The sequence below is a fragment of the Branchiostoma lanceolatum genome, chromosome 17 (genome assembly GCF_035083965.1).
Source record: "Branchiostoma lanceolatum isolate klBraLanc5 chromosome 17, klBraLanc5.hap2, whole genome shotgun sequence".
NCBI lineage: Eukaryota > Metazoa > Chordata > Leptocardii > Amphioxiformes > Branchiostomatidae > Branchiostoma > Branchiostoma lanceolatum.
The window spans coordinates 18,181,356-18,198,067 of record NC_089738.1 but is presented as its reverse complement, the minus strand read 5'-3'; the positions used below and the strand labels follow the sequence as shown (position 1 = coordinate 18,198,067).

The following is a 16,712-nucleotide window of genomic DNA, read 5'->3' as shown; positions in this document are numbered from 1 at the left end:
TTGCTCGATCTCTGAAGTCTTCCAAAAAGGCATTCCTCCAACCCTTGAAGGCACCGGGTGATAGAGACAGAATGCAACCTGTGAACCCGGTGTCACGTCCCAGACAGGGGTCACTGCATGATGAATGCGTCGCCTCCAATGCGGATAAACACGCGAAAAAGCGTTGTTACATCGAGCAAAAATAAATAGAAAGCTTCGAACTGTTTTATTTCAAATAGGGGAATGATAAATCGAGCAGAGATAAACAGAGAGCTTGGTATCGTTTTAGAATAAACCTTGTTTCAACTCTTTCTTACCTGTGCCCCCCCCCTCCACTTCGACCTTGCTGAAAAGCGGCCATGTGGCCGAACAAGCACTTCGAAGAAAAATAAAGGTCTTGACTTGACTTGAATGATAAATCGAGCAAAAATAAACAGAGAGCTTGGAATCATTTTAAAACAAACCTGTTTCAAATAGTGGAATGATAAATCGGGCAGAAATAAACAGGGAGCTTGGAATTGTTCTAGATCTATAGAATAAACCTGTTTCAGATAGTGGAAGGATAAAATCGATAACATACCCGTGGAAAGGATATTTAGATCACATTGTGGAATGCATTTCTCCTCTGAATGAATAAAATGCTGCGATGCGATCATAGATGGTAAGCCATGTGTGGTATGTCCCTATTTCTTCATAGATATGACTTCTCAAATAGCTTGTAATAAAACAAAGATTTGGCCACATTTTGTTCTTTTCAAACTGAAGGAAGATATTACGCTCGCAGATAGCCGGCCTCGGGTGATACTTAGTTCCTTTCGAGATAAGGTTATCTCGACAGTTCGCAATAAAAACGAGCGCAACAACTGCAAGAAAGTCTGTCTCCCCGTGGGTCATATATTCTTCTCGTAAGATATTGCTTGCGCAGACACCAAGAAGAAATGACCCTGGGTAAATAAAAATAAAATGTCCCTAGATGAATGAATGCTTCGTTCATCTACTAGTATTAACAGATAAAATAAACTTCGTAATTAGAACAAGAGCGCAACATTAGAGAAACGAAATTCATCTCCCAGTCGGCCCTGATTTATTTTCTTTTTTCTTCTTAAGCCAAAAGCAACGCTGCTCGCTCTGATGTCTGACCCCGGTGATGTTTTCTTCATTTCTCATACTTGAACAACTTGTCATGAAAGCAAGAACGTCAACACAACCACCGAAACTACATTTATTACCCCATAGGCTATATATTATTTGTCTTCGTCTCAAAGCCAACAGGCTTACCGAGTAAGCATCTGAGGGTGTCCTCGACTGACCTGACCAAAAGTAAGATTTGCAAGCTCGTGCAGACGGCTGAGTTGGCGGATGGCTGGCTTGGCGGTTCATTAGATAGTAGATTGATATCTAATTTGATAACGTATTTAAACGGCTCGTTATGAACTAAAGATTCTACCAGCGAAACTAAATTAATCACCCACTTGGCCAAAATATATTTTCTTTTTTCATCTTCAACCCAGAAGCAACATTGCTCGCTCCGACGTCTGACCCTTGGGGTTTTCGTCCTTGATGTTTTCGTCATTTCTCAACAGATATGGATACTTAGATCTAAACACCTTGTAATTGCAATAACACAACCACTGAAAGAAATTATTTCCCCAGAGGCCATATAGTATTTTTCAGCCAGCACGCTTCCCGAGCAAGCGCTAGCATCTGAGGGTGTCCTCAACTGACCTGACCAAAAGTAAGATTTGAATGCTCGTGTAGATGGCTGGCTTGGGGGTGGTTCATTAGATAGTTAACGTATTTAAATAGCTCGTAATAAAACAATGTTTCAACCAGTGAAATGAAATCTATATCATGGTAGGACATTGTCTTTTCTTTCGTCTCAAAGCCATCAGTAAGAAATTGCTTGCACAGATATCGATTGTACGAATTCGGAATGGGGGAATGCTTTGTTTATCTGTTAACCAATACTTACTACTTAACTTTGGTCGAGCTTGCGAGTAAAGATATTCAAACATAAAACAAGAACGACACAACCGAAAAAAATACAATGTATATCTCTCCCCATCGATCTTATATTGACTTCGTCTTCTCAAAGCCAAATATGAAAACAAAATGCTCGCGTACATTACATATAAATGTATTTCTAACAGCTCGAAATAAAACTTCCAAACCGAAATGAAATTTAGCATGGGTCTTGGTCGCTCAGAGGACAGACCCTGTGGGATGCTTCGTCCATATCTTCACAGATAATATGATACTTGAATAGCTTGTAATAGAAACAAGAACATGTTCACCAACATCGAATTATTTCTTTCCGAATGAAACTTATTTCCCCGTTGACCATATACATGTATCATCTTCTTCTCAAAACCAAATGTAAGATATTGCTCATATAGTTCTTCACAGACAATGATACTTAAAGAGCTTGTAATAGAAACAAGAACATGTTCACCAACATCGAACATATTTTCCGAATGAAACTTATTTCCCCGTAGACCCTATACATGTAAAATTTTCTTCTCAAAGCCAAGTGTAAGGTATTGATCATGTATAGTTCTTCACTGGCAAGGATGTTTGAATAGCTTGTAATAGAAACAAGAACATGTTCACCAACATCGAATTATTTTTTCCCCGAGAAGCTTATTTCCCTGCAGACCATATACACGTATCATTTTCTTCTCAAAGCCAAATGTAAGATATTGATCATGTAAAGTTCTTCACTGGCAAGGATGGTTGAATAGCTTGTAATAAAATCAAGAACATGTTCACCAACATCGAATTATTATTTTCCGAATGAACCTTATTTCCCCGCAGACCATATACATGTACATGTATCATTATCTTCTCAGAACCAAAGATAAGATATTGCTCATATTCATTTCTTCACAGACAACAATACTTAAAGAGCTTGTAATAGAAACAAGAACATGTTCACCAACATCGGATCATTTCTTTCCGAAAGATACTTATTTCCCCGCAGACCATATACGTGTAACATTTTCTTTTCAGAGCCAGAGGTAAGATATTGCTCGCGCAGATGGCGGACCCTGAGGGGCGCTTCGTTCAGCCTCGCGACGCCGGCCGGTGATTACGGCCCATTTCTCTGGCGGCGTCATTACATGCTTCTGCCGCCTGTATCTAACCAGCGCACTGACCCGAACTGAGCACTTTGACAGAACGTGTCGTATAAGGGCGTGTGCGGTGCGTATATAATGACAATGACAATTAAGTATTGCATATTCATGCCCAACAAGGGGCTAAATGCATTAGAATATCAACTATACGGAAATTTATACTTAGGACACACCGTTGCAAATCACATAAATTATGAGTGACTAATAGTTGTAGGGTGGGTGAGTTCTGTATCTTGACGTACGACCTTATCACGGTGAGTTATTTGGGGTTATCGCCCGGAGCCTCCATGTGCTGCCGAGGTGAAAGAAACCAGTTTTGAACCTCATCAAACAATACAACAAACTTGACGGTCTTCACACTGCAGGTGAACTTCATTGATGGGCAGCCTCTTGAGTTAAACGCCATGTTTGTGAAGCTAGATGCATGAAGAAAGCCAGACGGTGTGTTTGAAAGATTCATGTTTAAACCACTTGTTTACCGGTGAATATAGAGACCTGAGAATTGCTGAAATAGGATAACGACCCTGGGATAAAGAGAGAAATGTGGCCCGGCCATGATAGCACAGAAGCATTCCAAATGTTGGGATAGCCCACAGCCTGAGAACGGGGATAAGAAAGTAATTTCAGACGTCGGTGAAGAATTTCTCCGCCCCGAAGAAGGGCAGGGGGTCTTACTGGTTCAGAAAGCAAACCATTCGTCTGGGTGTAATTTTGTCGGCTACGAGTGGATGATAGGGTTTAGTGAGTGAGGTATTACTACTATTAGTCTGTATCTGTGCCTCGCTCAATATTGCGGTATTCTGTCGGCAGGTTCGCCTGAAGGAGTCTCTCTCGCGAACAATTTATTCTGAAGACTTTTGGCTGGTGAACAGTTCTCGCAGATCATTCACTCTATTTTTGCCGACTTGTGTTATTCATTTCGCCTGAAGAGGCGTCTTATACAGGAAGTAATGCTTCGGTCACAATTTGAAAAGGGGGTCCTGCCGGGTAGTTCATGATAAGGGGGCTGTTTTTTTTTCCCCCTTTCCGGCATGACCCTTACGTGGCCCCGTGTGACACCCTGTGTCTACCGGGCTATTTGTGGTCGCGGCCAGGGTTTTTTTTTTGCACTTCCCGGCGTTACCCCTACGTGGGCCCGTGGGACGCCCGGCGGCTATACCGGGCTATTTGTGGTCGCGGCCGGGGCCATGGAAGTTTTTAACACGAACTTAAAATCAACGCGGGACCTGGTTACAAATATGTGCTGCGAACTAATCGTGAGAACACGAAGAGTTACCCTTCCGGTGTCCGGCAGTCCACCAGGACAAATCTGTGACTTCGGTCCTGGCCGGGACTACACTAGCCTGACGAATCGCGCTCCTAGTCAAAATGTAGTGGCCAGCCGGTCCTGTAACCGCCATCCCCCTTGGGCCCTGCCATATCCCCCCATACAGACCCTCACGTCCGTCCGACACTGATAGATTCCTCTCTGCCTTCAGGATGCCGCCGTGCTAGATACCATTCTAGGTTCATGGTGGCATAAACAGTTGATGTTGTGGACGAAACAGATGGGCGAAACGTGGTGGGAAAACAAATTCGTCCAGAAGAGAAAATGGAGAACACTCTACAATTGTTAACGAATGAAGAAAAGACCTTTGGTGCACGTTTATGCTCTTAAAAGCTAAGTATGGCTCATGGTGATCATGCTGTATAATTACATAACTGCGATATAAGGATGCGGTAGTTAAGTAACTACATCTACAATGACTGATGTATACTAGTATGTACAGATTCAAGAATCATACAAGTTCTTCTCGATTCACAATTCACTTGATTTTTGTCTGTTTTGAATACAAAAACTGATATTCTGCATTAGGGATAAGTTTTGGGAGGGCGTCTGAGCTGCATGTGTAAGACTATCATCCCCCAAATGCCATCCCTTTCAAGTGCAGACAAGTGAGATGTCCTCCCACTGACAGGAACTGCCATCACGGCGACATCCCGTTAATGTCAGAGGTGCTGCGGAATCACCGAAGACATCATAACTGCTGCGCCATGAAGAACATTGGCAGTTGAGATGCGTCATACTTACACCATAAATGCGCTGTAATGAAATGCACAGGAAATATGTTATCCCACCCCATGACGTTTTAACGTTTTGTCGAAATTTGGTTCAAACTTGCCGTCAGCATCAAGCCTTCAAAATCCTTGTATCCTTGTGCCCCGAATTCTTCATCATGTGAAGACGCATGAAGGTACCCCGGGCAATTAACTCCTAAATGTCTTTGAATTTGGCATTACAGTGTTGAGGGTCTCAGATGGGTATGCGTAATAACAAAGATGTTATATTCGTTGAGCAGAACCTATACCTACGACAAAAGTCGCTATTTCTAGTTGATAAATTCATAATAAAGTTTGGATATCAATCAATCAATGTGGATAATGGTTGTGAATCATATGCCCAACAATGCTCGTCTTTCAAACTTGCTGAGACTCCCGATAATAAGTTCAGGAGTGCCTAAATATTCATACGAATTTTAGGGAATTCATACGATCCACTACTATAATTGACGGAATTTTACGGAATTAGTAGTGGATCGTATAAATTCCATAGAAGGGATATGTATTTCCGTAAAACTCGCATGAATTCCGTAAAAGTCGTATGAATTCCTAAACCTCTGAGTTTGTATGCCTGAGTTTCCCTCGCATTGCCTCGTAGCAGCATCAATTATGTCGAACGATGGGCCCGAGCAAGCTTAAGCTATAAGCGGTTTTGTATCAGCAATGAAACATAAACACCGAACACACACATCGGTAGTGCTTTATTGCTTTGGGCCACAGCAAGTAAATTTTATGGATGACATCCTCTGCAGACTCCAAAATTAATGAGATAGGGCGAAAAAAAAAACAAGGGGGCCAAAAAAACAAGATTCCTATATTTTCAAATTTTGAGATCATAAGTCTTATTAAACAAGAATTGAGGCGACGAAATATGATATCATGACCAACAGGTCTTTTATTCCTGTATTCAACCAATGAGGTTTCATATATAATATAAAACCTTGATTTAATGTAAACATGTCCTTGTAGCTGTGTATACATCTCAATAGACTAACTACAACAAATGCAGAAAAGGTCTTGTTGTACCATCATCTGAAGCAACTACACTGGGATTTCATATGCGATGAAACACCTTGTGTATGCAGCTCAATTAACTAGACCCCCCCCCCCCCCATTATTTATATAATGTCCTTGCTAGAACAAATTCAGAAAACAGCTTGTTATCATACCATCATGGGCAGGAACTACACTGGGTATTCATATGCAATGAAACACCTTAGACTGTCAACGTTTACGACATATTTGCCAATTTTTGGCACGTTGACCACCGTCGGAGGGCAATGAAATTTATTTTTAAGTTTTTTATTTCGAAATCGGGCGAAAATTAATGAGCGCGCTGATGTCATCCATAAAAATTACTTGCTGTGGCCTTGTATGAATTTCCTGAGTTTGGTCGCCTGTGTTTCCCTCGCATTGCCTCCTCGTAAAGTCAATTTAGTAAAAACGATGGCCATACTCTGCGTGTAAGCTCTCACCGCGCCGTTTCGTTGCAGCAATCAGACGTGAACACTGAACATCACATCGGTAATGCTTTATTGCCTTCAATGAGATCACGGATTCAATTACATGTATTCCTTCCAGAACATCGGGGGCTCTTTGGCACGTACATTGTTGCAATTTCCTAGTCTACATGGCAAATTGACAGGCACTACGGCTGGTCTTTTGCTGTTGCTGATTGTATACTGTCAGTGCTAACCATGATTGCTACTATTTTCTGATGGCTGCCGTCTATTAGGCATAGCCTGGAGGGCTACTATGTCTTTTCATTCGTCAAAAAGCACGACAATATGATACATCACCCTATAGGCTAAATGTATGGAGACTAGCGGCGCCGTAACATTCGTCGTAGGTCGTCGTACGATTTTGATGTTGTTCGAACCATCCACAAGAATCTAACATATCTTATATATATCCTACTGGTTTTCAACTTCAAATGATAAAGTTACCTGTTTATATATGTTTTTATTCACATATTTCGAATTTTGCTTTCCTACGGTATATCTCACTACTTTCTTATTTGCTTTGTTTTGCTTTCCATATTTGTTTGTTTGACTGTATCTGTTTCATTGTATAAGCCACCAGCTTGGGTATGTCGTCTTTAAGTCCTGTAATTAAATGTCATTAAAAAAAAGAATTTAAGACAGTCCGTCCCATAACAAGCTGTTACATTGTGTACGGATGTAACATCACACGGCTATCCCAAGAATTAGCCTCCACCAGGTCTTCCTACAGGGGTATGGATCACAGAATTTAGCATAAAAGGAATGATTGGCCAGTGGAGTCAGTCCAAGGTAAAGGTATATAACTGCGCTTGCAAATGAAACCCGATGGTGGTCAAACCTCCCTGGCAAATAATCTCCCTATAGCTGGCGTAGTTGGTAGAGACTAAGAATGGTTATCCCCAGAATGAATGAGTTCGCGATCTTATGACGATCGTATCACAAACGTGACCAAGTAACGATTTGCCACAGCCTCTCCAGCACAGTAGCCTTGAACCAACGGAAATGGCCAGGTCTTCCAGTGACGATATTTCATTGTAGAACCGACCAGTCGGCATGAATTTTTCATGTCCTGCTGATGGCTAGTGGGATAGAGTTTGTGCTACAGCACCGCGGACTGGGACGGGAACTTAATTGGCCCGTCATAGGCGGCTTAGCTGTGCCGATATTAATGTCGGTCGCAGTTTGGGGGTATGAATATTGATGGTGAAGTTGACTATGGCTAAGGTCATGGGAAACACCTTTTGTCAGGACTGGTCCATTCAATTTCTCCAGGAGGGGTGGGCAGGAACATTTAATCCCATTCCAATGTCATGATCAGCTGCCACGTCCGCTACGAGTCCGTTTCAGTTACAGTTTAAATCGTTCCACATCTGTCTATGTCCATAGATGCAAGTATATGCAAGATCTATCTATTCGATTTCCCAGATGTGGAACAGTACGAATGTGAATGAATTATGTATTAAAAGCCTGTCGCTGACCTTGAACTTTGACACCAAAACGTTCGACCGAACAGTCACTCGATCCTTTTGACCCCTGGAATGCGGAGGTGACCCCGGGGCAAACTGTGTTCTGTTTATTGAACTGGATCGTGCACACTCCTGCCGCCTGTGACTTTCACTAAGGTTGACGTCATCATTTGGACTAGCATTACACAAGCTATGCTACTTTATTTTCAATTCCAGGCATATTTGCCTTAGCCTGAGTACCAGCCTCCGTAGTGACCGCTGGCTCAGAAAAATCGCTTTTTCTGAGCCAATGGTCACTACGGAGGCTGGTACTCAGGGTATCAAGTTTGCCTAAATTTACATAAAGAGCCATGGAATCATGATGTCCCACCTGGTTCATAGAACATGATATTTACAAACGATCAAGAGACATCAAGCTATCATTGTATGATAGTGTACTGAATATGTACCGGGTGGGCTACGTTTGTCATTTTTTAGGCCTCTTCTGAGAATCTCCTCGTAGACTATTGGTACATAACTGTCTGAGGGGACTTGATAGGTCTACCATGGTAGACTACTAGACAGGATAATATTCACTAAACCAGTTCCCTCTATCAACTTAAGTCCCGGCAGACATTACTGTGGATTTATGGAGATACGTTTATTATAAGGTTATAACGCACCGGTTTTCGTTGATCTCATGAAGATGGCAATAGAAATGTCAGATATATTTTTGTTGCGTCAGCTTCAAACTTGTCGGACTGATATGGTCCAATAAACTAGAACGAAATCTTGTCTGATTGCTTCTGCCCTTTGTATAGACGCTTTAGATAATAACATGTTAAAATGATATATAACTTTCGCTATTATAAAGTTGATGATCCACTCAGACCAATGTACCAAGATCTGCATATCTGCATGGCACCACAAGACGTTATTTCACAGCCCACTTAGTGCTGTCTGGCAGCATTACATCGATCAAATAATTTGCTATAATCTAACCATTACTGTGTATGTACTTTTATATATGATATAAGTATCTGTATCCACATTAGTATTTTGTTTTAATGTTATGATATAGGCCATGTGCCTGAAATATACAATGAATGCATGGATTTAGAATTGATTGAATTTACCCAATTGCTAGCGTCCTCCAAATGTAAAGAAACGAATGTTCAAAGACTAGCGACGGAAGATGAACTTTTAAAGCCTCTCTTGAAGGGTAAATTCAGCTCGAGCTCCGTGTCTACCCTCTCACGTGACTACTAACGAAATCAATAAGCCCATTTAACCCCGTGTAGCACGCAGGGCTCTTCTGCGATTATCTGGGATAAGTGGACATCAGTGCTAATTGCTGTCGCTGGCTAATGTCTGTGTCTGCAAGGGCATGGCAAAAATACAGGAAAAGTCTAACATCTACTTATATAATTCCACCAGGGTACATAAGTCCGCCACCCTGAAAAGATACGTCCAAACAGATCTCCAACTCAGCGTCCCCCAGTATAATGCACTCCTGTATATCTAACCTGTGCATACCTGAAGGGTGCTGCACTAGAGATCTCTCAACCAACTGTGTTTTAAAGTTACCGGATTTATGTAACCCAGCGGATTAATGTTAATGGAGGTTACTGTGCATCAGATGTTTGTTTGTCAATTTATTCCTTACCTTTTTGCGGTGTATTGATTACATTTACTGGCCAAGGCATTTTTCAGTGTGTGAACAACCATTGCAATTACAACCTCCGCCTATGATTTTACACAGCGTATGGAACACGCATTCTAATTTCTCTTCCCTACGGTCCGAAATCTTCCCGAATGTATGGTGAAGCTAGTAGTATCGAATTGAGTTACAATCATATTGCTCTGATTGGTGCAAAACCCGCCAAGCATTAAACAAGACTTATTTTAGAATCTAGGGCTAAAATTGATGATCGAAATCTGGCAGAAATAAGCCGAATGAACTCCCATGGCTAGTTATTCTCCATATCCTGATAAAAATGTACTAAATGTTTATCTTGCCCGAGGGCCAGTTCGGTGGAGGGCAGTATGTCATGATCAGAGAAATATAAAAAAGCAACCTGTAGCTCGATTCGATACGACTAGATACTTGGAAAAGCATAATGCTTCAGCTCAATTGAGATGGGCAAAAGAAGAAGTCGATATCATGATTCTGACTGCCTGGATGAAACTGCAAGGTCAGCAAAACGCAGGAGCCGCACCTGCCAGCCTGGAAGACATCAAACCTAACGATGACCTCCTCCTGACCCCTCTCTGCGAGCAGAAGATGTAGTTGCGTCGGCCCATTTTCATTTCATTATATTTTAACTGCCCTCCGGCTTGAAGTGGGGATGTACATACCGCAGGCAGTCACGACAGTAGAAGCGTACTTACGATGATAAAACCGGAATAATGATTTCAATAATGACGCGACCGCTGGAAAATCAGTCCTCCAACCCCAGGCTCTGATGAGTGGATATTCGTTCGCATGGGCCTGACTCACAGCCTGACTGTAATCGCAGATAACAACACACTACCTTGGCTGACAAAAGAGGTAATGAGATATTTCCAGTAAACATCGCAAAGTATGGTGAAAGGCAAAATTGCAGAGGAACTGTCCATTTGTGCATGGTGAGGGAGATGGAGTGAAAAATGCAGTCCCTGCTCGCAAATGTCCTATTTCTAGTTTTATCAAACTTTTACTGCCCCTCCGTTTTTAAGTGGGTCTGCCCATTCCTAAGGCAGTCACGACAGTAGAAGCGTACTTACGATGATAAACCCGGAATAATGACGCGACCTCTGGAAAATCAGTCACCCCGACACCGGGCTCTGAGCGGAACAGTTTTTATTGGATTCCCGTTCGTCTCAGACTACCACACTACGTTGGCAGAAAAAATAGACAAAGAAATATTTCAGTAAACGTCAAGATTTGCAAGGCTGTTGAAAGGCAAATTTGAAGAGAAACAGCTCATTTTTGCATGGGGAGGGAGATGTCACATTAAAACAGTGACTTTCATAACGTTTTCTACAAAACATATGAAATGTATATTAAATAGATGTACGGAGTATATTAGATTCTCAGATTATATAACATTCTCTAATACATAACCTTTTGCGTATAGGTGCAGTAAAGTAACTATCAAAAAGGTTGCGGCCAGGGGCGTGGTGCGGACCTGTGTTATTGGTTCTCCCTTCAGGCGGAGGGAATACATGACACGTTTGTCTGACTACGGTTGGGGGAGCGGCAGTGGCTGCATGCAAATGGTCCATTACAGCCGTGTCCAAATGTCAACCCAGCCCCCCGCTTTTATTAGCTTTGCTCTCTGTGCACTGTTAGCGTGACGGTCAGGATAGAATACGCTACCATCACTGGTTATATGCTGGTCGGTGTAATGCTCAGGGCCCAATTGCGCCGGTGCCCTAGGGGATGTAGTCCCGACCGGGTTCCGAAGCCACCACACATTTCTCCCGGTAGAGTGCCGGGTACTGATGTGTGTGTTTGGGGTGGGGTACCTCTCGGTGTTCGTACGATTAGCTCACGGCGTCTTTTTGTTACAAGGTCCCGCGTTGATTTTAAGTCCAACTTAAAATGATAACATTCCAGAAAGGTAAAATTTGAAAGCATATACATGTTTACTAACATATGGTCTAGCCTAACAAAGTACTCATCTGTTAATTCTTACCCAAACACGTTCATATACTATTGTGACCAACCCCTCAAGCTCTGTCCTGCCACTTGCTAGATCATGTAATCGAATACTATAAGGCGTATTTCATTTGTTTGAAGAAGACGAACCGGAGCAAAAACAATATCCATTCCGTAAAGGTAAAAATAACAACGGTAACCTTTTATGTGAGCGCCCGGTCACGAACAAACGATGAATACGTCACTAGTTATACATTAACCCACATGCCGAATGACCTTTATCTTGTTTTCGATTTTCTTGCTACGAGGCTGTGTTAGGGGCTCGCCTCTACCAGTACTGACTTTTTAAACCCCTACATAACCACATAGTACATTTCAGGGCGCCCAGGCATTATATGTTTAGTCTTTTCTGTCTTTTTTCTCTATTACAAAAAGACATGTCGTCACTTGGTTTAATTTAAGCCAATACCTGTATCAAATGCCAGTTATCGCCTTTTGATCCCTCTAACTAATCACCTTAAGTTTGGTCTTCTATCTCAGATTAGATCTGTTCCACTCTGTGTGTACCTCTAAATATCAGACCACAGACCCCGTTATACGTGCTGCATATCAACGTTCATGGCCTCGTATATATCCATGTTTTGAGCCCCCAGTTAACTGTTAGACATCCAGACCTTGACCCAAAGTTGACCTTATTGTCCATTTGGCGAGAGGATCGCCAGCAGGGATCTAAAGGGCAGGCGTGCACATGGTTCCAGGTCAGAGCTTCTGTATTATCATGATTACGTACTTGGTTCACATAAGCACATTTTACTGATAAGATGTGGCATGTGGAGCTAGTAGAAAGCGATGTCTCAGTCGTTGTGGTAAAAAAAAGGAAGAAAACTTTGACCATGAAATGTATAGACGTGCGGATGTTCCGAGTGAGAAGACGCATTAGCGTTCTTTATTCTAGATATTTTTCATAAACAATTTACAAAAACACCGTTGAATATATATATAGTCACTACAAGGCGAGGTAATAAAAGTAGCCATGCCACTGGAAAATGCGTGAACGTTCCCCGCCCATACTCCCGGCCCTTCAACCTTTGCACACCTTCAACACGTGTACAAAAACTACACATGTACATTGACCACTCCTGGATCTCTGCCATTTCTTACCTTTGACGATTCGACTAGAGCCTTCTAACAGGTAAACTCACAACCAAACTGTAAAGGTGAACAGCACACTTAATCTGTTCAAAGCTGGCAACTAAACGCTGCATTTTGGGAGTGAAAACTTGGCCCTCACACATCGGGGCATAACGTTGGCCTCTTTATTTCTACAAGAGGAAGATTAACATTCACACTCAGTTTAAACGTTTGGAACTGCCTAATGTAAATTACATTGCGTTTTCCTTCCCATATGTAGGCTTCAACGATCCGTGATGAAGCGTTTGCAGTACTACGACGCGCCGCCAGACGGCGGTTGGGGCTGGATGGTAGTTCTGAGCAGCTTCTTGTCGCACGTCTTTGTCGTCGGCGGCTTGAAGTCGTTCGGCGTCTTCTTTCCGTACTTCCGGGAGGAGTTCGACGAAGACGCCGCGAACACGTCTTGGGTTAGCTCCATACAAGGGGCCGTGGTCTTCTTTGGATGTGAGTCTTAGTGTTTCCCATCCTAACTCACAAAGCTGCAATTCTCCCATGTTTGGATGCTGCGATTATGCTTCATAATCCACAAACATTGAGAAATATCATAACAAATAATCTTAAAAAGTACAGTTACATAAAGTTCAAGTGTTTCCTTTGCCAGCTTGTTCTATTGTCAAAACTAAGAGTAATTGTAAAATGTAATATCAATACCGTTGATGTAGTTCCCAATTATATCTATAGGCAACCTCCTCAATTACGGTAGTAAAGCCTGATATATAATAATAAAGAATTAAGAATATACCAGGAGGTATTGTACCAAGCTGCCGTTACACTACGTTCTTCAGTCTAAAATAAAAATAAGGCGTCCGCTACCAAAGATGTTCGTTCTCTTACAAGCAGAAGAAGCAGGTGACAAGAACCCGCCTAGAAGAGGGAAATACAATATTTCCACTGGGATATGCCATGTATTACCGCGCATTGCTTACTATGCTTACCACTTATTACCTACTGTGATAATCGTTTATTTGCAAATACATACCCGAAAGCTAATCCCAAAATACATGTAGTGACAGATAAAGATAATAAGTACAGGGATGTTAACATGTGATACATGTGTACTAAGATACTAATAAAGTAAAGTACTAAGATCTAGATCTACTTCTGTTGGGTCTAACAGCTTCGTTGAAGGCAGTGGAAGTCGAAATTGCCCACTTCTTCAATAACATATGGGTTCCTTGATTTTAAAAGTAGAATTGTTCTCTCTTCATCAGTAATGGTGGGAAAGCAATGATATATCTTGCACGCTTCTGCAAACAATTGATTTCTTTTATCATCAATACATGAACAACTGGAATTAGGGAAAATTTCGAAATATTTCTCTCCTGTCCTCCCAGCCGGTGTAGCCGGAGCCTTGGGGAACCGGTTCGGCTGCAGACCGGTGGTGATGGCGGGGAGTCTGGTGGCAGCGACCGGTCTCATCTCCAGCATGTTCGTCACTTCCATGGCAACCATGTACGTCACCACGGGCTTGGTTACAGGTACGTCATACATGGATACGTCACAAACACGTACATCAAAACATTCACGTCACCACGGGTTTGGTTACAGGTACGTCACATACTCACGTGTACACAGAAAACATGTACGTGTGTCATTACGGGATTGGTTACAAGTACGTTACACACACGTGCATCACACATATGAATGTCACCATCGGTGTCTGTTCACAGATACGTCACAAATGTGTAAGTCAAATATGCAAACGTCACCTCAGGTTTGTTTACAAGTACGTCACAGACATGTGAGGGTCCTCTCGGGGTATCTGCCATGTCACTGTGTTTTGCTGCTCTAAGTAAGCAAAGATTGGATATCACAATTTCCCCCAACCACCCCGACTTGATAAAGACCTACAAATAGGATTTAGGACCTGAACGGCCTAAATCTCAGATTTAATGGCATTCCCGTTTTAAAAAAAAACAACTACATAACGTTATATCATCAAAAGTTACAGATTTGTAACGTTTTGATGTGCCTGTTATGTTGCAGGCCTTGGGTTCTCCCTGATGTACACCCCGTGTATAACCATGGTGGGGCTGTACTTCAGCAGACGACGCTCCCTCGCCACGGGTATCGGCCTCTCCGGCGCAGGCGTCGGCGTCTTCGCCTTCCCGCCCATCTTCCAACTCCTCATCGACAACTACGGCTGGAAAAACGCGCTGCTGATTTTCGCAGGGATCGTGCTGAATGGGAGCGTGTTCGGAGCGCTGTTGAGACCGCTGCACTTGAAAAGCACTCTCAGACCAGTAAAGGTCGAAAACCAGGAAAGTGATCATGAAGAACAAGCAATTGGGCTGTGTAACCGTGTGTCAAACACCTTCGGGCTCTATCTTTTAAAGGACCCGTACTTTGCCGCATTCTCAGTTTGCCAGGTCCTCTTCGGTTTCGGTGCGTTTGTACCATTCGTCCACCTGGTAGCACACGCGAGAGACCTCGGGATTGAGCCTCAACCTGCGGCTTTCCTAGTTTCTGTCATCGGCATCACGGACATGTTGTCCAGAATCGGGTACGGCTGGCTGTCGGATTCAGGCCTGTTTGTTCGGATGAGGGGATACACAGTCTGTGTCGCAGGCTTCGGACTCTGCCACATTTTTGTCCCGTTCGCCCGCACCTATCCCAGCCTAGTGGCGTACTGCCTCTTCTTCGGGCTCTTCCAGGGCTGCTGCGCCTGCCAAGTGGCGGTGATACTCGCGGACATTTGCGGAGTGAAGAAACTTGGAAGTGCCATCGGCCTTTGCTACACCGTCACAGGCCTGGCGCTGCTCTTTGGACCACCCATGGCAGGTAAAGACTCGGCCTGGTATCTCTGTACCACTGGGTATAATGAGGCTACATATGTATAATTGAACAAGACAACTTATAACAAACCTTATCACATCTCTCTCTCTCTCCCTCCCTTTTCTCTTTCTTCCTCTTTCTCTTCATCCCTCCTCTCTATCTCTCAATAAGGCAACAGAATCATTAATCACAAATGATCAATTTCATATTTCTGACGATGATGGTTAGCTCTCAATGCATGTTCAAATTCCCCTCTAGGTCATTTCGCTATACATGAGTGTGCCACTTGGACGACAGTGTCTCAAAATTTTTTACGCATATTTCACTCCAGGTCGCCTGTTCGACGTAACGGGAAACTACAAAGTGTCGTTCTTCGTGTCTGGCGGGCTGGTGCTCTTGAGCCTGCTGCTGCTACTCCCCCTGGAGATCTACAGGACCGTCACCGCCGGGAAGGGCCAGCTCTCGGATCCCGTAGACGATGTGGAGAAAGATTACCGAGTGATGAAACAGACTGACAACATTGACGAGCCAGAAAATGATTCAGACATTTTGACATCAGAGATTTTCTCACCATTTATTGACATGGAAACCACTGTCTGAGTGATGATAAAAGCAAGAAAACATGCTGAAATTTGTAACGTCCAGGTTGGGAGAAGGACAATCTTTTTTTTTTAAACTTGGAATAAAACTTGGCTTGTCTCATTTCAAATATCGTTGCTATCGACTGATAGCTTCCTGAGTTATGCTGTTCAAAGTACAAACACGCACACGCACATGAACACGCACACACACACATACACACACAAACACACACACATACACATACACACACACAAACACACACACACATACACATACACACACACAAAGAGTGAGAAAGAAACAGAGAAACTTGATGAACAATTGGCTTTTAATCACGAAGAGAGGTAATCTATATCAGTCG

General features: G+C 42.8%; 1 protein-coding gene across 1 annotated transcript; it reads left to right on the top strand.

The window, feature by feature from the left end:
• The first annotated feature begins 12,339 nt into the window (after window positions 1-12,339).
• Window positions 12,340-16,559, top strand: LOC136423134 (monocarboxylate transporter 13-like). The gene is made up of 5 exons (XM_066411171.1): window positions 12,340-12,561; window positions 13,215-13,438; window positions 14,329-14,472; window positions 14,981-15,775; window positions 16,101-16,559. Exons 2-5 carry the CDS (start codon window positions 13,231-13,233, stop codon window positions 16,367-16,369), a joined length of 1,416 nt encoding a protein of 471 aa, XP_066267268.1. The 5' UTR covers window positions 12,340-12,561; window positions 13,215-13,230; the 3' UTR covers window positions 16,370-16,559.
• Window positions 16,560-16,712: the final 153 nt, after the last annotated feature.

Excerpts from the sequence above, each read along its gene's own strand:
- LOC136423134 (XM_066411171.1), top strand. The coding sequence starts at position 13,231 with ATGAAGCGTTTGCAGTACTACGACGCGCCGCCAGACGGCGGTTGGGGC. Across the intron at positions 13,439-14,328 it reads GGCCGTGGTCTTCTTTGGAT|CCGGTGTAGCCGGAGCCTTG; the intron begins GTGAGTCTTAGT and ends CTGTCCTCCCAG. Across the intron at positions 15,776-16,100 it reads CTTTGGACCACCCATGGCAG|GTCGCCTGTTCGACGTAACG; the intron begins GTAAAGACTCGG and ends ATTTCACTCCAG.